The sequence below is a fragment of the Triturus cristatus genome, chromosome 11 (genome assembly GCF_964204655.1).
Source record: "Triturus cristatus chromosome 11, aTriCri1.1, whole genome shotgun sequence".
NCBI lineage: Eukaryota > Metazoa > Chordata > Amphibia > Caudata > Salamandridae > Triturus > Triturus cristatus.
The window spans coordinates 761,640,390-761,666,981 of NC_140594.1; the positions used below are offsets into that span (position 1 = coordinate 761,640,390).

Genomic DNA, 26,592 nt, shown 5'->3' on the forward strand with positions numbered 1-26,592 from the left:
GGGCGTCTGGGTACAGAGGTTGTTTTTCAGCGTCAGGAGATTTTTAGTGGTTTTTGATACTTTAAATCAGAATTAAAAGTCTTCTGCGTAATGTTAAGCTATAGAGCAAAAACACACGCAGCATACAGGTAATTAGCAGCGACTTATGGGACCAATCTTCTGGGATTAAGGTAAGGGAAAGGTCCAAGGCAGCACCAACAGTTCAATTCAGGAGCTCTTCAGCTCCTCTCTGCCGCTGCAGGCAGGCACAGGCTCCCAGCCTCCCTTGCGGCCAATCCTGAATCTGCTCTCATGCATGAGAGCAGCTTCAGAATTGGCATGAGCGCCGACGATGTGCGTTAAAGGACAGTCTGTGCCTGCTCTCTCCAACCCCAGCAATGCAGCTTGGGATGGAGAGAGCTTCACCACGCATGTGGTTTTTGGCCGGCCTGAGATGGCTGGCTAAAAAACACATGTGCAGTGTAGGTAGTGTCAAGGTGTCATCACCCTGGACACGCCTCAAGCCTGGGCACAAGCTAAATAAAACAAGCATTTGCAATGCAATCAGTCTTGCCTTCAGGACCTTATATGTATTTAGGTACGCAGCACATTAGCCTGGCTGCTGAAACATCTACTGTTCTTTAACATGGAGGGAAAGTAAGCACCAAACTGCGTGACACACCAGGTATGGGAACAAATGGAGAGAAATATTGCCTTTCAGCGGGGAAATGGTATAGTCCAAAGCTCTGTTTTTAATATAAAAGCAGGGCCTTCGTGGTCATATCACTGAAAATACAAGATTTGAAAAAATATTGTCTACAGGTGCTTGTGGAAGACAATTTCTATGGACTGGAATCTAGAGAATGCTAAAGTGATTTTAATATTTTACTGACCTCTGCTGGTCGTTTTCTATCAATAAAGTTAAATAGAGGCAGTTGCAAGAAAAAGAAAAAAAAGAATCGGCAGAAAGCAATTCTGGTATTTTACTGACCTCTGCTGGTCGTTTTCTATAAAGCCAGTTAAATAGAGGCAGTTGAACAGAAAAAAAGTCCCTAAGTGGAAGCAGACAAGTCCTAGGGCTGATCGCCAGAACCCACAAAGACATATAAGTATATACTAACCTGAACCTGTGACTTTGATCGCCGGGAGTAGCTCCGTGGCTCCTGTTCTTCCTTCACCCCTCGTGGTAGGGCTTTGCTCCGCTTCCCTGTGCTGCCCACGTGACCCTACCTGAACTGCGACCCGCCGGGCTTGGCTCCGCCGGTCGCCTGCTGCAGACTACAAGCCCCAGGAATCCATTGGGCAGGTCGCATCATCACAGCGCGCCAGGGGGCGCATAAAGCTCCGCCTGGTCCCTCGTCCCGCGAGGACGCGCGCGGGACGCGCCGGGAGAAACCCGGGACAAGGGCGGGACCGTCTGTGGCCGTCGGGGGCCGGAAGTGGCTGGGCTGGGCCACCCCTTGAAATCTTGTTTATTCTGTCTTGTGGAACTGCCTTACCCGCAAAGGTACTTCCAATTCCAATTCTCTATACCCAGGACACAATGATATAACAATCAAAATTGCCGTAGCTGGTCCGAGAACCTCTAATGACTGTTCTTTGTCTTCAGGTTTTGCTTTGTTTATTGGGGCGGAAGCATCAAGCTTGGTGTATGTGGGTCTTGTTAACTTAATTGCAGCATTGAGTAATAAGGGCATAATGTCAAAGCCTGCCTCTTCTTGTCGTATTACCAGGCTCCAGGCTGCTACAGCACAACCTCTCCCAAGCCCTACTGTCATTGATAAGATGCTACAGAAGACAATTGGGGTTGTAGCATCTGCAATAGAGAATACGGAAAGGCGATTGTCTATTACACCGGCTGACCCTCCCCTTCAGTCGATTGGGGATTTTTCTGCTGGCACTGTTAACCTCCCTGATTTTAGCTCTTCTCTCATGTGCTCCTTTGCAGAGTTGTCCTGCGCACAAATTGCACAAGATGTTACTGACCTCCCTGAGGTCTCTAATTTACTCTCACTTCCCGTAGTTGGAAACATTTCTAAACCATGCTCGAGAAGAAAGAAAGTTAAAAATAAAAATAAAAAGCTGGTTAAAGTTCCTTCATCACCAGCGGATGTTGTGCAGGTTGCCGCTAGTCCCTGTTCGAACAATTTGGGAACTCCTGTCTGGGTCACACACCTTCTATCCGATTTTGAAGCACATATTGAAAAGATCATTGGCTCATATCTCAAGCCATTAACATCTAGGCTTGACAGATTGATCTCCACGATTAACAACCCAGGCCCAGGGAAATCCCAATTGTCCGGTCTTCCAGGAATCTCTGGCATTGATAAATCTATTCTTATCCCCGATCCCATAATTCCATTAGCCGGCAAAAATACAACAGCCGTACCGGCTCTGGTACCCGCAAATCCTTCACCTGATCCCGCCTTACTTCCGACTAGGGCAGGCATAGTAGATGTGGGAAAATCCTCAGCTCTGAGGGGATCTATTGAAAATAGACCAGACCCATTGCACCACCAACCTCGATCTAGTGGAAGAAGTGGAAATAGCTTGGAGGTGGGGACCTTACCAGCTTTGCCCACTCTTGACCTGCCGGCGGAATCTTTACCATATGTTGTGGTCCTTGTGGGGGTTCCCTCTTTAAGTCAGGGGAAGAGTGAGGATCACTTCGAATTAAAAAACAAATGTGTTCAATGGCTTAATAAGAATAGGCCTCATCCTCCCAACATTCCTGGTGAAATATTGGGTGTAAAAAGGGTAGATTGGATTGGGATTGGGCTTAAAACCATAATGGGAAACTGTGTAGTAATCAACTTTAGGAATACCAGGGCGGTAGAATACATTTGTAGTAGGTCGCTACCTTGGTCAAACACCCAAATCTTCCCCTTGCACCTATCATATTTCTATCCTACTCCCCACCGGAGTTCTGGGCAGGATTTAGCTAGCCGACAGGAGGGGAGCCAGAATATTTTGCCATTCAAAACACATCAGGGTACCACACACCGGGAGATTTACCATCCATATTTGCCTTTACTCTCTTACTTTCCACTAAGAAACAGGTATAGCGGGTTGGAGCAGATCGAATGACGCCCGGTGTGGCAGAGCACTTTACCCCAAATAGGTAGTGCACGGAGTATGTTAACAGGGCAATCGGCGGGTATTGGAGGCAGTAACACCCTTCAGAAGCAAACAAGGAATAGCTTAGAAAGTATAGAGCTAAACCCTTGCAGGAGGGATGGGATTATGGGAGTTACAACAGTTGTTCCGGTATTGACCCAGAAGGTGGTACAACTGCTCTCTTGGAACATTGCTGGGTTACAAAAAAAGGTGATCTTACCAGATTGGACATCTTCATTGAGAAATTTGACATCTGTATGTTCCAAGAGACATGGAGTTTGCTTCCTGTATATAAATCAGGGTATTCAACCTTTTTCACCCCCGCAATAAGTTCAGGGAAGGGTAGACCAGCAGGGGGACTCCAGGTCTGGATCAAGATCGAACTAAATTGGGATATCACTGTCCATAAATCAGGGACCGAGGATATTTTACATCTTTCAATCCAAGGGCAAGATATGAATTGTAAGATAGACCTATATAATGTTTATGCAAGAGGGTCTCCAGGGTATCAAATGTCAAGTACAATAGCAGCCTTAGAGCTAGAAATAGCTGGCAGCTCCCCGTTTTCTAAAACTATCGTAGGAGGTGACTTTAATTGCACCTTCGAACCTTTAACCAGAGATGACTCCCTGGGAATAGAGGAGGAAGATTCTAGATGGTCTATTCCGGCCTTGACAATAGCACCAATCAGAAAATGGTCTCCGAGGGCAATCCAGATCAATGCCCTGACCCTGCAACATAACCTGAGAGCGTTAAATGGTAGAACAAGCTCAGATCCAGACGGGGCAATTACCTTTAATAGGCTTAACGGCCCGTCAAGAGTAGATTATATTTTACTTGACGTCAACCTCTGGAGAGAACTAATCGATATGGAGGTAATACCATGCCAGGACAGTGGTCAATCCCACAGCAGGACTATCAAGGAGTCACATATAGCCAAGCACGAAATCAAATTGGTAGAACATTCATCAAGGACATAGAAGCATTGGGATTGCGAGTCCTTAATGGCCGATTTAAAGAGGATACACCCCCCCGCCCATACATATATCGCACACAATGCAAGTACTAGGATTGATTATACAATGGTTTCACTCAATTTATTTCAAAACATAAATTCGTATAGATTAGTTAAAGTTGGAGATAGTGATCATTGTCAGCAGATAATAAATACTAACATTAGGCACAATATTAACCAACCGTACCATACTGTGCCGGGGTATATTGGAACAATAAATTATAAAAAACTAATTTGGACTAAACTGAATAAGGATACTATGAATGAAAAAGTTAAGAATATTATTAAGAGCTGTTTTACTGGAAATACCACAGAAACAACAATTGAACAGTGGGTGGAATTCACTAAGAAAATAGTGAAACCCCAAACCCAGGTTAACTTCAATAAAAGGAATGTAAAATGGAAAGAAGAAGGAAAGGACTCATATATGAATCTTCCGTATACAATAGCAAAGTTAAAACGAGATCGAAATAAGATACGAAGACAAATAAAAACCACAGTAACAAATGATGAAACTTTGAACAATCTTAAAGCTTTAAATCAATCCTTGAAGAAGCTAATATGGAATGAGAAATACCAAGCAAAACAAGAAATGTGGTCTAAATTAATTCATGCAAGTAAACAAGCAAACGTAAGAGAATTTTGGAATATTATAAACAAATTAGTACGGCCGAGCAAATTGGTAGTCTCATCAACCTTAACAAGAATGGGTTACTTTTCTTGAAAAACATCTAAACAACAAGGGAGCTACTAAAATGAGTGAGAACGTAATAGAGAGCTTTACAGCATGGGATGAGATGCAAGAACAATTTACAATTTCGAAAGAACAACTAGTAAAACTAATAAAGAAGCAGAAAGATGGGGCACCAGGCCCCAATGGGATACCATTTGCCCTTTTTAAAGAAAACCCAGTCTTTTGGTCGAGCTATTTGGAAAAGGTATTCAACAAAATTATAGAAACAGGTAACATCCCTGAGTCTTGGCGAGGATCTCTAATTTCCCCAATATTTAAGAAGGGCAATTGGGCGCTTGCGGAGAATTATAGACTCATCACTCTACAAGATACAGACGCCAAGCTTTTTGCAGGAATATTATTAATTAGACTAAATGAATGGGTAGCAGAAAACAAGATTTTGCCATTGAATCAAACTGGTTTTATTAAGGGGCTTGGAACAATGACAAATATTATGGCGTTAGCACTATTAACTGAAAAATCTTTGAGAGAAAAAATGCCCCTCTATCTGTGCTTTGTAGATTTTAAATCTGCTTTCGACTGTGTGCAAAGGAATTTATTGTGGAAAAAACTTATTGAAAAAAACATTCCATTTGATCTATTAAGACTGATACGACTGTTACACAATAAAACCTGGGTAAAAGTAAGGATGGGGGACGGCCGATCACTAACTAAGGAGATCCATACAACAAACGGGTTAAAGCAGGGATGTGTGTTGGCTCCCCTACTTTTTAATCTATTTTTAGGAGATTTATCAGGATACCTCGATGAACTCAATGCACATCCTCCGAAGCTAGGGGACAAGCTGATAACTAACCTAATGTATGCAGATGACGCCATTCTTCTAAGCCATACTAAAATAGGTCTTCGGCGCTTAATTGACAGAACAGTTTTGTATGCACAGGAAAATGGAATGGTAATAAATGAATCCAAAACAAAAATCATGGTGGTCACTAGGAATATAAAATTGAGACAAAAAAATAAATGGTATATGGAAAATACCCAACTGGAACAAATAGAAGTGTACAAGTATCTGGGTGTACTATTTGACCAGAATGGAAACTATCAATTACAAAAACTAGACATACAAAGGAAAGCTAACTCGTTAACTGCAGCATTCAAGATAGCACAGAAATCGCTCAGAACTCTGACGTATCGGCCACTTATGAAAATTATAGGGGCTAAATTGCTCCCAACAATAACATATGGTAGTGAGGCATTAATGGGGACGGATGCAGAACTATTAAATAAGGTTCTTTCAAAAACATATAAATCTCTCTTCTATCTCCCAAATAATGCTTCCCCAGCACAAATTAAACTGGAGTTCGGGATAAATAATCAAATTATTGCAAGAAAAGGCCAATTCATTAAAACGTGGTATAGGATCAAAAATGACCATGATAATCATATATCTCAGTTACTGTGGCAAGAAATAAATAAGAATACCAAATCAGTTGTAAGAAAATATCTCGACGATGCATTAGAAGAGTTTGCATTAATGCCAATCTGGAATAATATGATAAACAATGGATCCTTTAAAAAATTAGTAAATCGAACAACAAACCACCTTTCACTTGTACACGACAAAGATACACTAGCAAAAAGAAAACACTCGTGGGCAGTAATAAATGGATACGAAAAGAAGAAAGTACAAGAATATTTGGAGACACCTTGGACTGAGAAAAGTAAACAATGTCTTATGAGAGCAAGATTTGGAACTCTACCAGGCCTTAGTCATGTCCCTCCGTGGAAAAAAACTAGTAGCAGCACACTGTGCAGACTTTGTAAAAGTGGAGAAGAGAATATTGTCCACCTTCTATGTATTTGTCCAGGACTCCGAAATGAAAGATGCACGTTATTGAAACCTCATTTTAACATGCGTGGAACAAGGACATGTAGACAGGCAGTCAAAGTCTGTCTTCATTTGAACGATATAGTCATGAATGTTGCCTTTGTAAAGTTCCTAAAGATTGCATCTATAAAACTGGGAGTATAAAATATAAAAAATGTTTTTATGAACAAGTTTTAAAGTAATTCCTTAGGTTATAATTGTTCTTTTTAAATGTATTATATTTATTACATATGTCTTTGTATTGGAAACATTGTAAGATTTTAATTAATCAAACAATAAAGAATTACTTACTTACTCATGCCAGGACAGTGATCATAATCCCCTCTGCACAAAGTTAAGGTGGGGATTAAAAAAGGAAAATAGAAATAAAGCCCCACTAATGCAAAACTAAGGAGGTTGTCCCGTACAATTCTAATCGCCGGTTGAAATGGGAGAGGGTCTCATCCCAGGAAGGGATCCTAGATAAGATTAGTGAGCACTTAGTAGAGATGACTGCAGACTTAGAGCAACTTGCAGCTGTAAAAAAAAATGTACAGGGCCTTTCATTCCCCCTGGTTTATAAAAACGTGATAGAGAAAGTGGGCCAATATTTTATTATACAGGGAGGTAGTGGTAGACAGAACCATACTCGGGTAAAAACAAGTAATCCCTGGTATACGGCTCAATGTAGGGGCAAAAGGAAGGCGTTAACCGCAGCCCTGCTCAAAAAGTATCCTTCACTAGTTAGAGCGGCTAGGAGGGATTATGCGAGGTCACTAGTGATAGCAAAACGGGATTGGGAAGAACAACACTGGCAGAACCTTAAAATCGCTTCCCTGAGTAAGAACTCCTGCACATTCTGGGACTTAATTAACAAAGCTAGGAGAGGGAGATCGGAACCCATCGCTAACCATATAACAGAACAACAATGGTTCACACAGAATCCTGCGCCTCCGAGCCCTACGCTTACCTGCGCCACGTCCCTGACCACGATACTTTGACTCCGGTCGAAAACGGAGCTGCCCCGGCGGAGTTGGGCCCCGGTTTCCATTCCGGCCTTCCAAGCGGTCGCAGCCGGGCCATTGTTTAGTGGGGACGGCCGGCGGCGACAACGATAGCAGCGGCCGCGGTGGAGAGGGAGGAGCCGGTACACCGGACCTGGAGCGCGGCGCAGGGATTCTCACAGCAGCCTTTTTCATGCTCGGCCGCCCAGCGCGCCCCGCTCGCAACATTGTATCCAGCTCCCGTATACTGTATCCCGGCCCAGCTGGGAGAGGGCCGGGATCGCTTCTTTGTTGCAGCCTACAGCAGCGGACGCCATTTTCAGCATCGGAAGCCCTGGTCTCGCCGGTGGGTTTCCCTGCACCACAGATTCCCCTGTCCTTGAAGCCTTTCCACGACCGGCTGCCTCCACGTTTCCTGCACCACCGGGGCCCCGCAGAGAGCTTATCACCTTCCAGATACCGATGGTTGGTGAAGGGGGCTTGCTTCCCGGGGCGCTCGATGGTTGCTTGCCTAAGATGGCGGACGCAACAGCACCCTCCATCCTTGATCCACCGCTGGGGCTTCGCGACATCCTGGCAGCACTGGAGGACCTGTGGTTGGCCTTCCGCGACTCTGCCACTGGTTTGGAGGACCGGTTTGATCGGACTTTTTCAGCTGGCCATGATGATTCTCTAGTGCGGCATGTTAAGCCACATCTTCTGTCGACTGTCGGTGGATCACCCGAGTTGAGGTATGTGGCGGTGACGGGGGGACGTGTCCCAGTGCCCGCCGCGGTACTCCTCGGCTCTGCCCTGGAGGAGTCTGACAATCCTGCTCCCCTGGTATGGCCGGAGCTTGTGCCTCAGCCGCCGTTTTGCCCATCTCCTTTGTCCTTTGGTGCCACGTCTCTGAGCGTCCTCCTGGACTTGCTTCCTGTACATCGGCCGGCCGCTACTCTGGGATTTATGCATCGTCCTGCTCCCTGTTGTGCTAGCCACCGCATAGCAGTGGCGCATTCTGTGGTTCTTTACTATCGAGCTTCGCTCCAGTTTGACTTGTCTCTTACCCCTCGATTGCTGCAACGGACTCCATGGTGGCCCATCCCGTCCAGGTTGGCTGTACTGCAATTGGACTCTGTTGGACTGCAGATTCGAAGGGGCCAAGGCTGAGGAAGGGGGTTTCTCTTGTCGCACATTGATACGTATATGGCTGGGACTGGGACTTGTGACTGTTGGAGGTACATGTAGCAGGGTGTTAGGTCGGGGCCTGGGGTTGGGTGTCCGCGGGTAACGATTTTGCTTGTATTGAATAGATCCTTGGCCCTCCTCCGATCAACCGTGACATTCTTCTTCTTTTTCTTCTCTTTCTCTTCTCCTACATTTCGGGTACTCTTTTGGGGCGACAGACACACTGCTAGGGGGGGTAGGCCGTAGCCTCTGCATGCGTGTAGGGTGGGGGGTATATTTTCTTGTTGGTTTTTTTTTTTTTTTTTTCTATGGGCCTCCTTTTTCTTTCTTTCTTTTCTCTCTTTCTCTTCTCCCTTTCTACTCTTTACCTTTCTCGTTTGTTCTTTCCTTTCTTATTTTTTGGGTCGAGGGGAGGATTGGGAACTTGTGGGTAGTGCTTGGGGATCGTCATGTGATATGCTTCTTTTCTATCCTGATTTTATTGAGTGCGATTGATTACCTTACGGATAATGCTTGCTGACTCTTCTGTTGATCGTTGCCCACTATAGTCCTAACTGCATTGCTCTGATTCGGATCCTTCCAGACCTGTCGCTATGGACTTATTTCAAAACTTTATAAAACTTAAACCTCATCATCCTGGCGCTCGGCGGCACAATTGTGTATAACATAATCTGGTCTATTCGTGCTTGTACTGATATGCTGCTGAATCGTATAATTGCTTGCTGATGTGCCCTTTTTGTCGAGGCCGGCCTGAGGGTTGTAGGCCCGTATTTGTCTGCACATACTGTTAAATAAAGGTTTTCCAAAAAAAAAAAAAAAAAAAAAAAAAACAATGGTTCACACATTTCTATGGCCTGTACTGTGGCGTTGATGAGCCAAGTTCTCCATCTCTGATAATGGATAGTGATGATAGAGTTTTTATGGTTCCCGAGGACCCCTTCTCCATTAACGAGGTTAAAACTGCTATTAAACATCTGATCCCGGGAAAAGCAGCAGGTCCTGATGGGATACCTGGGGATCTCCTTCTAAATGACCCAGTAACCTGGGCTAAATTGATCTCCCTAATAATGAACCTGATTTTAAGAGGCCACCCAGTCCCGGACTCATGGAAGGGAGCTGAGGTGGTAACAGTGTTCAAAAAGGGGGCGAGGGACGACCCTGCCAACTACAGACCGATCAGCCTGATAGACGTGGTCAAGAAGGTGGTTGGCAGGGTCATCATATCCAGGGTAGGGTCGTGGATAGAAGGAAAAAACATCCTCTCCCACTTTCAAGCGGGCTTTAGGCAGAAGGTGGGAACGGTGGATCAGATCTTCCGATTTTTTGCTATTTACTGGAAGGTTGTGACCATTGGGAAGGGTAGCTTGTACTTGGCGTTTATAGATCTCAAAACAGCTTTCGATCTGGTCCCACGTTATAGATTATGGGATGTTCTACAAAAGATGGGCTTTCCTATTACCCTCCTTGAATTAATTAAGAAATTGCACGAGGGGAATTTTGCAAGGATTAGATGGGGTACTCAGGGCCAGTTGACAGAGAGAGTGGCCGTGGGGAGAGGAGTCCGCCAGGGATGTGTAATGGCGCCGACTCTTTTCTCCCTTTTTGTGAACGGAGTGGTGCACCATTTGAGGGAGGACCCAGCCGACACCCCGTCCCTGGCGGGGGAAAAAACACCCACCCTGCTCTTTGCGGATGACACCCTCCTGATCTCCAAAACCCCGACTAGCCTCCAAAAACTGCAGGATCGCTTTAGCTCGTTCTGTGAGGATAGAGGTCTTACTATCAACACTTCCAAAACAAAGCTTATGGCCTTCTCGCCAGCAAAGAGATTTAAGAATAATGTCTCCCTTAATGGTACCCTACTGGAGTTGGTAGATTCATTTGACTATTTGGGTGTAAGGGTCAATAGTCGGATGAATTGGAAGGATCATTTGGCCAAAATGCTTTAAAATCATTAACGATTATCTGGAGCAATTCTGCAGGAACAGCGAGAGTCCACGAGCAAACCCATAGCCCTGGCTCTTTCTATGTATGAAGGACAAGTATTGCCCTCAGCACTTTATGGATCTGAGCGGTGGGGCTTTGAGGACATAACCAACCTGGTGAGCTCAGAAAACAAATTTTTGAGAGAATTGGTGTCACTCCCCATCTCCACCCCGGTAAAACCACTATGTCAAGATATGGGTAGGCGTCTATTAAAAGATATAGTCTGCCTGCGCCCGTTACTCTTCTGGGTTCGTCTTAAGAGGTCGCCAGAACTCTCAAACTACGCGGCTGTCTTGGGTGAACTAATTTTACTCAACTCGGGCAATAAGATTAAGTGGCTAAGTAAACTTAGACAGCTGGTTTTGAAATTAGGGTTGAATGAAATATGGGTTAGCCAATCACCACCCTCCAAGCAAGTCATGAAGAAACTATATTGGGACTGGGTACAGGAGTAGGCTATATGTAGAGGTAAAGGGGGCACCCTTACAGAGCGGCTCTTAGAGTTTAAACCCGAAGGGAAACTCAAACCATTCCTTGACTTCATACAAAAACCCCTGGATAGATCCCTCTATCTAAAACTAAGGTTCGGGACCCTCCCGGTGAATGAATTTACTGCTGGGTGGAATAATTCAAGCTCTATAGCTAAATCTTGCCCTGGGTGTGTAGCCCCTAAGGAGTCTGTGGCTCACTTCCTCTTTGCTTGTCCAGGTTACAGGGGTGCAAGAATGTTATGGCTTAAACCAATATGTAGGGAGTGGGGTCTAAGGTGTCACAAGATGGCTTTGCGGGCTTTTATTACTGATACGTCTTCCCTAGTCATGGTTTGTGGGGTAGCTAAATTTTTGGGCAGTGCCTGGCAGACCCGCATGCGTAGGATAAAACCAACTCCTCAATGATGTTTATATGAATTATGACATGCTGCTTTTACGAGGTTATGCACCCTGTTTTTAATGCATATCTTATTTTAATGAATTTCGTAAATTTAATGCACTTTTTTTACGTACGACTGGATTGGTGTTTCGTTTTTAGTTGTATAGGATGTGTATAATTTTAGGTTAAAAAAAAAAAAATTCGAATAAAGTACTACTACTACTATATGAGCGATATCTGGACGTATGGAGCACCATGTATGGAATTTAATAAGTTTGTCCTTTTTTGCTGCTATTTTTCTCAGTCCTATTTTGCACTTTGAACATTGGCACTTTCTCAGTCGATGCTGCTATTTGCAATACTGGTAATAATCTTGTGATGATTATTAAATTGTTTTATGTGGTTTGCTTCTAATAGAACCTGAGGGCCTTTTAATGTGATTTAATAATTTGTCCATCTTTGCAGCTATCTTCTGAAATATTTGCATTTTGCACTTTGGCACTTTAGCATATGTTGCTGCTATCGAACATGCGTGATAATTCTGCACTGTTTCACTGAATTGTTTTATAGTCGAGCTCTGTTCTTAAAACTTAAAGACGATGGTTCAATGTAAATGTTTTTAGGATTAATTATGTGAGAAATGTTTGTTCTTTTATGGATAGTGCATATCCGAATAAAGATCAATGATTGATATACTAAAGTATATACAAGAGGTCTCGAATGCTCGACCTAACAAAAATGGAACAGGTTTTAAATTTGTTTTATTTTTACATTTTTTAAAGCGCTGGGCGTGCAGGTGCAGAGGTGCATTATAGCGTCAGGTGCCCCCTTCACTTCAATGGAGGATCGGTCCAGACTCCAAGAGGCTGCAGGCTTGGACTGGGGGATAAGTTGAGCTGAACCAGCAAGGTGGCTCAACTCTAGCGATGCCCAAGGACGTGTGGGCACCTTCGGTTCTCTTCTCCAGGACCGAAGGGTGTAGAGGTGTCCTTAGGCGTTGGGTATGTCAGTGGGAGCGGTTGAGGGGGGACGCCACAAAGAGGCTTCAGGTGGTGTCAGGAAGTCTACAGTGGGCAAGTCCAAGGTGGGCTTTGTCTCTGCTGGGCTAACACGCTGGCACCGCTCGCTGGCCAACTATAACGTGGCCTTGGAGCAGCGGGTGCAGTGGTGCTTTCCGGTGTCAGGTTTTTGGCAGTCCAGAGGCCTCAAGCAGTTCTTGGGGGCCTGCAGGATACAGAGGAGCAGCTCTGCTACTCCACAGGAGACTCTTGGTTCTTTTTCGAAGGCAGGCAGTCCTCCCAGGCTTTTGGAGTCACAGCTGCAGGACGAGTCGACTTTGGTACAGTTCTGGATGAGGGAAGCAAGACAGGCTAGCAAAGCTGAGGGCAAGTCAACTGCTTTTTCTCCTCTTCTCTGCTTTCACGGCTCTTCGTCCTTCCGGTAGGCAGAAATCTGACGTTCTGGGTCGAGGGGTGCCACCTAAATACTTAATTTAGGGGTGCTAGAGGGAGTGATAGGTAGTAGTCAATGGGCTACCTACCTTTAGGGTGTCTACACCCTCTATATGCCCACTTCCTGTGGGAAGGGGGCATGCCCCTGGCCCTGATAGGCTAATTCTCTCCAACACAAGAGGGAGGAATCTGAAATTTGGGGTCCAGATCTCCTGCTCCACCTTAGGGGTGGTGTTGGCTGAATGTGGGCACACCTCCTAATCTTACAATTTTCCCACCTATCCTCCACTATCTAGAACTGCCTGGGTCGCATTTCAAAGGCGGCATCCCATTTGAAACTTCTCACCTTGGAATGCCACTTACTGCCTGGAGGAGATGTGAAGCACCCTCGCCCAGAGCAGGCATTGATCCTGGCCTTGGACAACAAAGCAAAAAATGAGGACTTTGAGCCCAGAAACACATTTGGTGGTGGCAGGCTGGCTAAGGCTAGTCAGAGACCACACTTGTGTTTGGAAGGTTTTCAGAGGACCCTCTAAGGTGTCCCCTGTGTGCATTTATTAATACATCCAACACTGGCATCAGTGAGGATTTATTAAGACAAGATGTTTGGTACCAAACATCCTAGGGTACAGTAAAGCCATCATGGAGCTGGGGAACTCATAATGCCGAGTGTTCAGCCCATGACCTCTCTATGGCTACCCTGTGCACTTAAATATCCAAGGAAAGGCTTAGATATTGCAGGGTCATATCTGCTCAGGCAGATATGTCCACACATGGGATATAATGAACCCTGCCTTAGGGCGATAAGGCCTGCAGGAGGGGTGGCTCACCTATGTCTCATGCAGTGTCTGTGATCATGGTGCACAGGGATTTGTGCCATGTCGACTCTTCAGTTTTCTCTGCACTAAGACAAACAGGCTGCAATGGCAGTTTGCATGATCTTGGCAAGAGGTCCCTAGGGTGGCACAATTTCTGCTGTAGCCCTGGAAGACCCTATTCAGTTCCAATACCCTAGGTACCAGGGGTACCATTTACTAGGGACTTATATGGGGGCTGAATTTGTGCCAATTGTGGTACAGTTGTAGGAAAAGAACACTGGTACTGGGAACCTGGTTAGCAGGGACCCAGTACACCTCAGTCAAAGTTGTGGTGCTGCAAAAAGTACCCTGTTTCCCACAATGAGCAACCGATCCAAAGGCTGGGCGCTAACACAAGGCATTACCACTAATAGGTGAAGTCACTCGGGCCCAAGATTCGAAAAAACAGAAGCAAATTAAGTTGTACACATTCAAGCCCAAGATTAGATGGCAGAAGTTAGCACGTCCCCTTACAAATGACTTCCATAGTGTTTGACTGCTTTTGAAAGATCAATTCAAGTCGTTATCTCGTCACTGGATCAAATTATGTTCACCCTTAAGAATTTTGCTTGAGAAAAAGACAACATGCTGTCCATTATTGAAGGGATAGAGAACATATTTGCTATTACCTGTATTAATTCATTGATCCTGTGCAAGTCATCATCGCTGGCAGCCTTTTTCTTTGGGATCATTCCCTCTTGCAGTGAAGTCAGTCGATCAAACACGTCTTGTTCCAGGTCAGTCTGGAAATATTCAGTTGAGAAAAACATTAGTAAATCACCTATCACCCAGGTCAAATCAGTGGCAGAATATTCTTTTAAAATAGTAAAATATCTCAAGATTAGCTATATGGACTAGTTTAGAAATCTAGTGCAGACTTTTTTGTAAAAGGCCTGCGGAAATGGGAGACAGATCAATTTATCAGAGGCTCTTACCCGTATGATATAAAGTGGTCTGGTCTATCTCACAATCTTTATTTGGTTTCATAAAAATCCAAAGACTATATGTTTTGCAAAACAATCCAAAGTAGGGGCACATAAGTGCACAACTTGCATGGGTATGGCAGTGGGCTGAGCCAAGAGCACAACACTGTGCTAGATAGTATAGGGGCTGCCTCAGAGCATGACCACATCCTTAGCCCTGGGCTCAGAGGTCACTGTGTTTGACTCAAGGCCATATGCATAAGGGTTGGAGTTCACATTTCTTTATATTCCAGGGGAGCTTCTGCACTTTCACCTAAACTTATGTCTTATATACATCATGCATACTTACTGCCTTGTTGATATATTTTCTAATACTTTCTTGCATTATGTGAGTACACTAGGATTTGATATGCTATATGAATTGTTTATCTAAAGGGTCTTGTATGAGTCAAATGCTCTTCTTTTACTAAAGACCTAATGTACATTAGGAATACAGGCCTAAAGACTGAGTTATATATGGATAATGCCAATGATTATTTCTCACGTGTGCCCTGCCACAATGTGTTCTTTCCATTCTATTCCACTTTATACCACTAGCTAATCTCCCTTTTTACATGTTTCTTTGTGAGACTAGTATGAAAACTGTGTCTTTGCTAGTGTGCATTGAAGGAAACAATTGAGGTTGCTCCTAAGAACAGTTATGTGGACAAGCAGCCAGCCCATGGAATGATTCAAGCTAGAAGGCTGTAACTAACAAAGTATATGGGAAACTTTCTATAATTCTCTAGTTCGAAATAGAGACAGCTATTCAAGTTAGGCAAATACATTAAGTTTGCGGTTCCTGTATTTTTCACAAAGTTAGCATTCTCTAATGTTAATAATTTCCATAGTTACTGTGTCTCCTGGGTGGTGGTGAAGGAGCGACATCTCCTGCAGAGAGCCGACTCCCTCTCCTGGGGTTACCTTGCCTACGACTACTACTGCTCTTGCCACCCTGGTAGACATCTTGCTGTGGCGTCCCCTGCGCACTGATTGCCTTCGGGGCCACACCTGCTGGTGCACGACACATTTAGATTGCACCTTATTTGCTTCATGTGGCCTACCGGTCTGCGGGTGACACCACTGGTAGTTCCATCTTCCTATAGACACCTCACGACTCCCCTGTTTCAATATGGGGAAGACATAGAAGCAGCAGGCCCGACTCACATTTGAGGCGCAGAAATCAAGCAGGCCGCAGCAACATGCACACTATGATTCGGAGCAGGACCTACCCCCATTGAAACCCCTCCCCCCCCCCCCCAATGTTGGAGACCACACTGCTGGCCATGCAGCAAAGTCTGCTGTTGATCGATGGAAATATGGACTGTTTGAATATTAGAATAGACAATATGGCAGCGAAACTAGATAAGCATGCAATGGAACCAACGACAGCAAAACAGCGCATTTCTACTGCCAAAAACGACATTCAGAATCGAACCACTAAGCAACTGAATATGGATAAGGTACTGGCGGTAATCTTTGCAAACAATGAAGACCTTGAGGCTAGGTCGCGCAGCAGTAATCTCCGCATCATGGGCATGCCGGAATCGACCAAACACTGGTCAGCTAGTAGACTGCATAGAGAACATGCTGCATGAGATGTATTGTTGGTCGAAAGGGTGCATCGATCATTGCTGGCGCAACTCCCTCCTGGTTCCTCACCAAGATCAATCATCCCTAAACTCGTGAATAATCGACAGCAATGCAGTGCTGCGCCTCTCTCGGGACAAGGGAACAATACACTTCCAGGGCAATGAGGTTTCTTTCTACCCGGACATCACTATTGGGTACAAACTTCCCATCAAGAAATTTCCCAGGTCAAGAAAAAATTGCAAGCGGCAGAGATCCCATATGCTATGTTAAATCCTGCTAGGCTTTGCATGGACTTCGCAGGGACCAGAGAATTTTCACCACGCCAAATGCAGCCATGGACTTTGTCAGAGCTCTACCTCGCTCGAAACATGGAGCAATGAGAATGACCCGAGAGGTTGAAGACACCTGATAATGGCGGTAACGTGGAGTCCTGTGACTACTCTATGTGCTCTATGAGGTTTCTATATTTAAATTGCATTGTTGTTGCTATTAGACTCCTGGGTGTGTTGTATATGGTATATACTGGTATCCCATGATGACCCATCATCACGTAGGCACATCAAGCTAGATCTCACGATCACTGTATGTGCTAATACATTGGCACTGGGCACTCATTCTCAAGTGTGGCCTGGTATACATGGCTGAATTTAGGCAGATTCCAGGCCACCGCTGTCCACCCGGAGGATACTCAGCCTCTAGCTGCCCCACGAGGGTGTGACCCACACATTTATATATTTTGATATGACTATATCAGACCACGTCACAGTTTGGTTAGATGATATGTCAAATGAGGTTCTTGTTTGCTTCTACTGGATGGCTTTTGCACATTTTGGTGCTGTTGTGGGAAGGCGCTGGGCTTTTTATTTAATGTTTGGACTTTTTTCAGCCTCCAATGTCGCAACATCACTGACCTAGATCCCCCACACTCCTCTGGCAGCATACATGGCACAAATACACATACAGCATAGGGCAAGAGAGAGGTACCACCCTTCCATTTGTCCTCCCTACTGTGAGACACAAATTCACACCAAAGATAAGGAAGGGGTATTCAAATACAATCTATTGTCTAATTGTGAGCTGCTCGATATTTTACAAGGGAAATCCTTTCATGTTTAAATACTGCCCTCAAACACTAGTGTCATGCTTCAACTTAGAGCGCACATCAACATCCTGACTCAGGCCCAGTTACAGAATGGAACAAGTAAGGCGATAGAGTGATTACAATTCCCCACACATACCTGTGGATCCAAGGTATTGAATGTAGAGATGTGTAGAATATGTCCATTTAAGAGATATCTGAATCCTGAGGAAGGCCTGTTGACCACACAAGGCATGCAGAAAGCCAAAACAAATATTAGGGGGCACGGATACTAATGATCCAGGAATACCCCGCCCATACTATTTATAACCATACCAGGAGAAGCTCAAAATAAAATTCAGAAGACTATCCCTTAGGTAGTGTTAGATTTTTTTCTGCATAGAGAGGATCTTTATCCAGATGGGACAGAGGGATTTACTCTAGTTCCTCAACTTTTGACTATAATATAAACCAAACTTTTATTTTCTCCATTCTGTACATTGGTTTGCGTCAAGATGTTGATGCATGCCCTATGGTGAAGCATGACAGTACCTAGTGTGTGAGGGTAGTATTAAAACACAAAAGGATTTCCCAGTGTAGAATATTTAGCAGCTCCCAATTAGACAATAGATCATATTAGAATATCCCTTCCTTTCTTTGGTGTGAATCAGCATACATGGCACCCATGCATAGTCCAGCCCCGAATGAATACCAGCGCAGGGAAAATTAATCTAACTTAGGATGTATGCGGTCTTAGTAACCCCAAGAAAGCTAGACAAATATTTTTCTATCTGACCACCACCATATACATGTGTCACTCCTCCAGGAAACACATCTTACACCACAGGTGGCACGCACTTTTGGAACAAGGTGAGCAAAGGTCTGATTAGACTCCTCATATTCCTGGTACTCTAGGGATGATATGATCCTTGTTAAATAAGATACACCATTCCAGACTATACATTCTGAAACAGATGACCAGGGGAAGTACGCCCTACAATGGGGCTGCCTAGGGGGCAAGATTGTAAAATGTATAAATTCCTATGGGCCCAACAATGATGATCCGGACCACTTTTACAAAATATGGACATGCTCACATGCCCTACAGCCCTTAGCAGTCCTATGGGGAGGGGACTTTCATGTATATTTGGACTCAGACCTAGATAGTTATCCTACAGTAGATTGGCAAGATAAACGCTACGCTAAGTCGCTCCAAATGGGCATGGAGGACTGTGGGTGGGTGGACATATGGAGGGCATGACACATGGTGAAAAGAGAGGGGCACCTTTATCTCATATATACACAATATGTGGTCTCGCCCAGATTATTGGCTGATATCGCAGTAACTTAGTACTTGGAAAACTGATACATGTCATATCAAAAATACACACTGATCACTCCCGATTAAAATATTTCCGATGCTCCCTGAACACACACACACACACACACACACACACACACACACACACACACACACACACAGCAAGACAGTTTCAATGGCAGCTTCAAGCCTCCTCTCTGTTAGATACAGTGTCCGAGATGGTATATGTACGGCAATTATACAATATTTCATAGAAAATAAGGGCTCAGTGGCAACAGTGGGTTCACTTAAGGAGTTATGAGGGGCTAGTATTGGACTCCAAGTGAGTGTTCTAAGGTCCATCCGATCTAGCCTCCAGACACCAGAAACTGAATTATCGGGGAAAAAGCGAGACTGAGAGTATGACTTGGCTAAGGAAATACGACATGTCCAGACAGTGGGTGGAAAGGGCCCATGGTGAGGGCAGACGACCGGGGCGCGGCTTAGATGCTAAAATAAGAGCATCCCAGGACTGCACATGTGATGAGTATAGTATCACAAGATGGGGATACTGTAGGAAGCTGGCTCTGTATTTACTATACCAAAGTAAGGTATAGCGTGCACAGAGTCCAGGGGTTGCTCAGCGCTATAGCAGAGGCTAAATTAGGCAAGTATTAACAGCTCTTTTTTTTGTTAGTGTGGGCAAGCAGTTAGGCTTATCCAGAGGGTGTGTTAAGCATTTATTGTATTAACTCAATCAAGGACTGATTACACACACACTCGGAGACAGAATCCAGACCAATTGGATAAGTATTAAACAATATATACTTGGGTTCTATTTCAAGAAATAAGCAGGACTTGGTACATGTAGGCAAAATATACTTTCCATTGTAAACATTTACACAGGAATGCAATTGGGAATGGATTTGCAATTGTTGCATGTTTGTATGGTTTCAAAAACCAGTTTAAATTACACAGTAATTACTTTTGGCTTGCGTTTAGATTACTTTTGGATTCTACTACTCAGGCTGGTATGCCTATATACCACACCGGGGACCTCACAATACAAGGTAAATAAGATTTTTTAGGATTTGCAGTGTAGTTACTTTTTCTCCATACAAAATATCAGCTCAACACAAAACATTGTAGGAACAAAAACACAACATTGGTTCCTATGGGAGAAAAATGGTTATCGGTTTCACAGCTTACGAGTGGGAGCTTTGGGGGATAGGGACAAGGTTTCATAAGGTCTAAATGGGCACTCAATCAGGTTGAGGGTGCAGGCGCCGTCTCGGAGCTTTTGGGAGGTCGGGGCTCACCAGATCCCAGGTCAGGATCACTGAGAAGAGCTCCTTGTTATGTTGTGCCATTTTGGCCGTGGCAGCTGGGTACAGAACCGCGGTCCGCCTGAATTCAGGTTCTGTTCTTGGAGTCTTTGGTTTGAGCAAATCCGGTGCTCACAGGAGACACAGTTTGTAAGGCGAGTGCAGGGCAGGTCCTCCGGGCTCTGGGGGGCTGCTGAACACGCCGGTTTCTTTGCTGTAGGCAAGTCGAAGCCTGGCAGGACGGTAAGGATGGGGCCAAAGCAGTAGGTGTTATTTTCTTCCTGGGTCAGCACGGCTCTTCGGTCCTTCTTTCTTCCTCAAATCTAAGGAGGCAAGGTTCAGGGTCGCCCCTAAATACTAAATTTAGGAGCATTAAAAGAGGTGTGCAGGTCGGGACCAAAGGGTCGCTTCCTGGGGGTGGGTACACCCCCTAGTATGCCACCCGCCAGTGGGAGGCATGAACCTCTTACTGATTGGTTGGGTCTTATCATCTTCAAGATGGAGGGGACTGAGATGTGTGCTTCCCTCGCCACCCCCACCTGAGGGGAGGGGTTGGCAAAGGTGGGTACACCTCTCCTCCTAGCTTGGTTTTCCCATCAATTCTCCCACCCAAGTGGGGGGCAAAGCCGGTGGAAGCCAGTTGCTGGGAGCAGCAAAAGGCAGGGACTGCTTACAAAGGCGGCAGGCCTTTGAAGGTTTCCCTTTGTGGATCCAGCCCATCCTGAGGGAGGAGGCCTGACACCTCTACCCAGGATGGGCTTTGTTTCTGAACTTAGAGAGCGGAGGCTCTCTAGCCAGGGGTCCAGAAACCTGTCTGGTGGTGGCAAATGACAGGCAACCATTCAAGAACCACACCAGGGCTAGTCGTTTTTCAGAGGGCATCTTTAAGATGCCCTCCGAGTGTATTTTACATTAAATCCCACACTGGCCTCAGTGTGGGTTTAATGTGCTGAGAAGTTTGCTATCAAACTGCCCAGATTTTAGTAAAACCATTATGGAGCGGTGGAGTTCATATTGACCAACTCCCAGACCATACACTCTTTATGGCTTTACTACACTTACAATGTCTTAAGAATGGACTTAAACACTGTAGGGGTAAGGGGCTCATGCCACAGTACCCTCACCTGAGTGCTAGTGCACACTGCTAGAGGGGTGGCTTACCTAGGCCTCCGGCAGTGGGTTGTAGGCATGGCAAACAGGAATGAGTGCCACTTCAACTCTTCACTTTTCTCTGCACAAAAAACACGCAGCCTGTAATGGCAGTGTGTGGGTGTTAACGTATAGGGCCAATTGTGGGTACAGCTTTGGGAACGAACACAGGCCCTGGGAACCTGATTGACAGGGACCAAGGGCACACCAAGTCAAAAGTGCATCATGTGTCAGGCAAAAAGTGGGGGGTAACCATGCAAAAAGGGGGCACTTTCCTACAGACAATTATTTTGATACCCATTCTATAGTCACTAGATTGGTGGATTTCTACGCTGGACTGTATGGCGCTCAGGAAACGGCCACGAACAGGAGACTACATTATACCTAGATGATATTGCGCTAGCTTGGTTGTCTTCAGGGCAGAGGGAATTTCTAGTACAGCCCATAAGTGAGGACGAGATTAGGGATGCCATCCAAACACTCACAAATGGGAAAGCATCTGGGAGCGATGGACTCCCCAGTAAATTTTTTAAAGTGTTTGTAGATCTACTAGTACCCTACCTTCAGAATTATACCAAGACACCTATGATACACAGACTTTACGACACCCACATTGCGAGGCATCAATATTGACATTTGAAACCGGACAAACCACCCGAGTGGTGCGATTCTTACCACCCATTATCGCTCATCAATACAGATGTCAAAATCCTAGCGAAGATAATAGCCATTATTACCCTCTTTGGCGTTACCAGATCAGTGGGCTTTGTCCCTACAAGATCCGCCACACAAAACCTGCGTATAATGTTTGCGGTTCTCCACCAGCTGAATCCATCACTACAGGCAGCAGAGGTGTTACTGAGTTCTGCCAAAGCAGTTGATTTTATACAAATGGCCATATATGTTCACTGAGTTACCTCGCATGGGGCTAAGTATCAATTGGTCTAAAAAGACTCATTTGCCCTTAACCCTAGACACACAACCCCTTACTTTGGAATATCCCTTGGAATGGTGTGTAGACCCGGTTTAATACCTGGGTATCTAGGTGCATCAGGTCCTGGAAATAGTTATCCGGCATAACTATGGTACTGCTGTCTCAAAATTGCAAGATCAGGTGGCTATGACTAGCTCTTATGAAAATAATCTATAACCAATGACAGTGAAGGGTTTCTGTAGTGCGCACTAAGTCGTGAATTCCCCCCAAAAAATTCTTAGGCGCTCGACTTCCAATGGTTCACTGTTATACAACCATGAAGTCCATAAACATCAAATATTGTGAGGAAGGAACACCATAAAAAAGTCCATGAACTCTTCTGTCTTCTAAATTTCTTTATTTATCACAAACGTGGTATCTTCAATTGATGACGATTCAATAATTCACAAAATATTGGTCTTCCAAATACATTTCACAAAGCTTTATCAACCTCTTAGCCCTTGTTAAGCCAACGCGTTTCGTCCTACCCTTAGGACTTCATCAGCGCAAAAACTATCATGGATATCGATACGATATGTGAAAAACAGTCCTTATCTCAGAAATTATAACCAATCTTTCTCAACGCAAGTTAAATGCCTCTAATAAAAGGCAAAATTCATCCAAAATGCCAACAACTTCCGAATATCCCGACGGGATTTATTGAGCCCCAGGCAGAAGAGAAGGTCTTTGAGATACAACGCTCTTGCTACGATTATATTCAGAAGTTGTTGGCATTTTGGATGAATTTTGCCTTTTATTAGAGGCATGTAACTTAAGTTGAGAAAAATTGGTTATAATTTCTGAGACAAGGACTGTTTTTCACATATCGTATCGATATCCATGATAGTTTTTGCCCTGAGGAAGTACTAAGGGTAGGACGAAACGCGTTGGCTTAACAAGGGCTAAGTGGTTGATAAAGCTTTGTGAAATGTATTTGGAAGACCAATATTTTGTGAATTATTGAATCATCATCAATTGAAGATACCACGTTTGTGATAAAGAAATTTAGAAGACAGAAGACTCGAGTTCATGGACTTTTTTATGGTGTTCCTTCCTCACAATATTTGACTCTTATGAAAATAGTCATACTCCCTAAATTTCCTTATCGGTTTATTAATATCCCACTGACCCAGGCGTTCTTTAAAACACTAAAATTCTGCACGATAGTGCCTGCATGAGCTGGGGAGGCAACCTCGGACGAGTTGGCAAATGCTTACTAGACCATATGTGCCCCAGATCTATATCTACATTATTTATGTGAGTAACCGCATTTTGCGCATTATTAGTACCACACTCAAAGATATCTCCTGCACATAGCGATTGAAAGTGATGATGCCCACCCTACCCTTCTGCGAGCTATTCTGACACATGTGAGCTATAACTGCACAGTCACAGAAATAAACACTGTTCATAGCACCACACAAGCCTGGCGGATGCTCAGTAGAAGAGCATGCAAGACTCCACTATACGCCCCAGCACTACCACTCTTGCATCATCCAGACATATTGGTCACCCAAGAACCCAAGGCACTTTCTCTATTGCGTGAGGAGGGTTTGCAGACAATGAGTGATGTACCCTGGTGGGACCTTGATAGATAACTTAATGGGCACCCAGGACCATACTTTGCTCCTCATGTTCATTGCAGGAAGGTGGAATCTGACTATATGGTTGCCCCCACTTTTTTCCTGGTGTTTGAATGGTTTTTGACTAGTCTGGCTGGGATCCTGCTATTCAGGACCCCAGCCTATCTGCTTACTCCCTTAAATGATTGGTGTGCATATTAGATGCACTAGTGATTGGATACTGTGGTGCCTTGTGAGCCCCTAGTATATGGTACCTTAGGTACCTAGGGCATTGGTACTTCACAGGCTCCCAGGGGCTGCAGCATGTATTATGCCACCCCTGGGAAGCACTCACAATCTGACACCACAGGCCTGCTACTGCAGCCTGTGTGAGGTAGTGTTAGCACTCCTCACTGAGGTATAGGTCACTACATCTCACCAGGCACACACATATAAACCTATCAGTCACCCCTATGGTAGGCCCTATCAATCCCAAGGGCAGGGTGCTTGGTTTACTATGTGAGGGGGTGCTCCTGCCTGAGCAGGGCCCATCTGCAGCTGTCAGAGTCTATTCTCTGCTGCTGTTTGTGGATGCGGTTAAACCATATACTCTTAAGTGCATTATAACCTCGCGGTAAATGCTAACTTTGGAATGACTGCATCAAAACATGTCGTGTTTGGTGTCAAACAACTTGGAATCCTACCCCCACACCAGTAACTGGTGTGTGAGTAGGATCCCACCCTTCTAGAGGGGACGACATGTACACCCTGTACTAAACGACAGAAATCTTCTAAGGCCCTGGCATCACAAAATGGATGCCAACAGCACAGACACCGGGCTGCCCTCCTTCTGCTGACCGAAACTCGCAGTGGAGGGAGCTCAACAAAGGGTTTCCTGTCACAGGGAGGTGTCACCACCTCCCAGACAGGATTTAGTGGATTGGAGCTGGGTGGGTGCACTCTTAGAGTGCTTTGAAGTCCTGCACTGGGGGAGCAGTAGGCTCCTCTGTGCATATGCCAGCTCAAACCAGTTCAGGGGCTGCCTGCCCCTGTCCTGGCGCGAAACTGGACAAAGGGAAGTGGGTGTAACCACCCACTACCCTGGCCCTCCTAGAGGAGTGACCATAGAGCTAGTCCCTCCCATCTTATCAGTATAAGTTACCACACATTGCCAATGCAATTCAGATTACACCTGGACGACGCTCAAGAAGAAGAATCCTGGCCCTTCAACTTTCTACTACCTTTAGAAGACCGAAGGATCTCCCTTGGAGTCAAGGAGTGACTCCCCTGCTTGGCAGGCACCACAAGGACTGAACAACGGTTGCAAACTTTACCGCTCCCGCCGGAGCCCGAAGTCCCTGCGTCCCCTGAAGCTGATTTCCTGACCTCTCGTCGGCCATTTTGAGTCCCCAGCGAAGCTGTGGCGTCTGGACCCCACGAGTGACGAGGAACAGCAATACCAGGGAACCGTGCACTGATTTCGAGTGCAAGCCCTGAACGACGAACTACAAACTTGTGCTTTGGACCACTTACTGTCCAAGTCCCTAGCAGGTCTGAAACCAAAGAACAGCGGCCTACTTCGTCCCGAGTGACCGTGGGCTGTTGCTGAAGTTTTCCTGCAAAGGCGTCTTCGCGGTTGCTTGCCCGTTGGTTGCTTGCCCGTTGGCTAGCTGCCCTCCAGAAGACTTTCACATCGACTTCAAGGGCTCGCCTGGTTGCTCTGGGCCTGCCCTCACTTACCCTCGCTGGGTAAGTCCCTCGGACCTTCCTGGTCTGACCCATCGACATTCTTCCATCCACACGAGACTTGCAGTTGCCAAGGTTTGTTGACTCCGATTCGAGTGCCGACACCGCCAACGGCTGCAGACGTCGTGGGACCTCCGGAATCCAGCTGCTGGTCTTCATCGACCCTTCCTGGACCTCGGGAGCGAAGAGACAAAACGACATCAGCGACGTGAAGAGACGCGACAGCACTGGTCATCTATCCTGAAGGCCACCGGTCACTGGCAAGTGACTCTGAACTCTGTCCCCTCAATTTCTAGGTCGCCTACAACTTCAATCCATCGTTGGATTTCCACGGACACTTCACCCGACGACACAAGCAGCAAGAACACCTCGATTCCCATTGAAAGCAGAATCGCGACCCGACACCAAAGGACACCTCTGCACCCGGCTTCCCTGGGTGAGGTAACTCTGGCATTACGGTGCCCAAGTGCGCATTGGCTATCGAAGTACTTACCCTGTAAGTTGTTTGCTTGTTGTCCATTCCGAAGTGCCCTAGAACTGTAAAATACAAACCGAGACATTTGCCATTGAAACGCATTGAAACCCGCGTGTGTGTTTAGACACTGCACGCGTCCTCTGTGGGATGATTACTTACCTGTAAATACTGCAGCAGTGAAGCCCCAGCGATTCCCAAGGCCCTAGGCCTCTTACTTTTGCAAGTCGAGTTTGTTATACCACTATTTTTGTATATGGTCTGGTACGCCCCTAGGGCTTCAGCCATATTCGTGCTTAATTTATTGAGAACTGTTGATCTTTTTAACCCCTTCAGTGCCCGCCCCTTTCCCCGCCCAGTGCCGGCCGTTGCATTAGCGGGCGGGGTCTATGACGAGCTGGACTCGTCATGGGCACAGCGCC

General features: G+C 45.4%; 1 protein-coding gene across 4 annotated transcripts in view; it reads right to left on the reverse strand.

Annotated features, from left to right (window-relative positions):
* Positions 1 to 26,592, reverse strand: part of SAP130 (Sin3A associated protein 130) — an 862,033-nt gene that overhangs the window by 38,485 nt on the left and 796,956 nt on the right. For all 4 annotated transcript variants that reach the window (XM_085634456.1, XM_085634459.1, XM_085634457.1 and 1 more), the window contains one exon: positions 14,640 to 14,753. In XM_085634456.1, the coding sequence (XP_085490582.1) occupies positions 14,640 to 14,753 (114 nt within the window). The remainder of the gene's footprint in view (positions 1 to 14,639; positions 14,754 to 26,592) is intronic.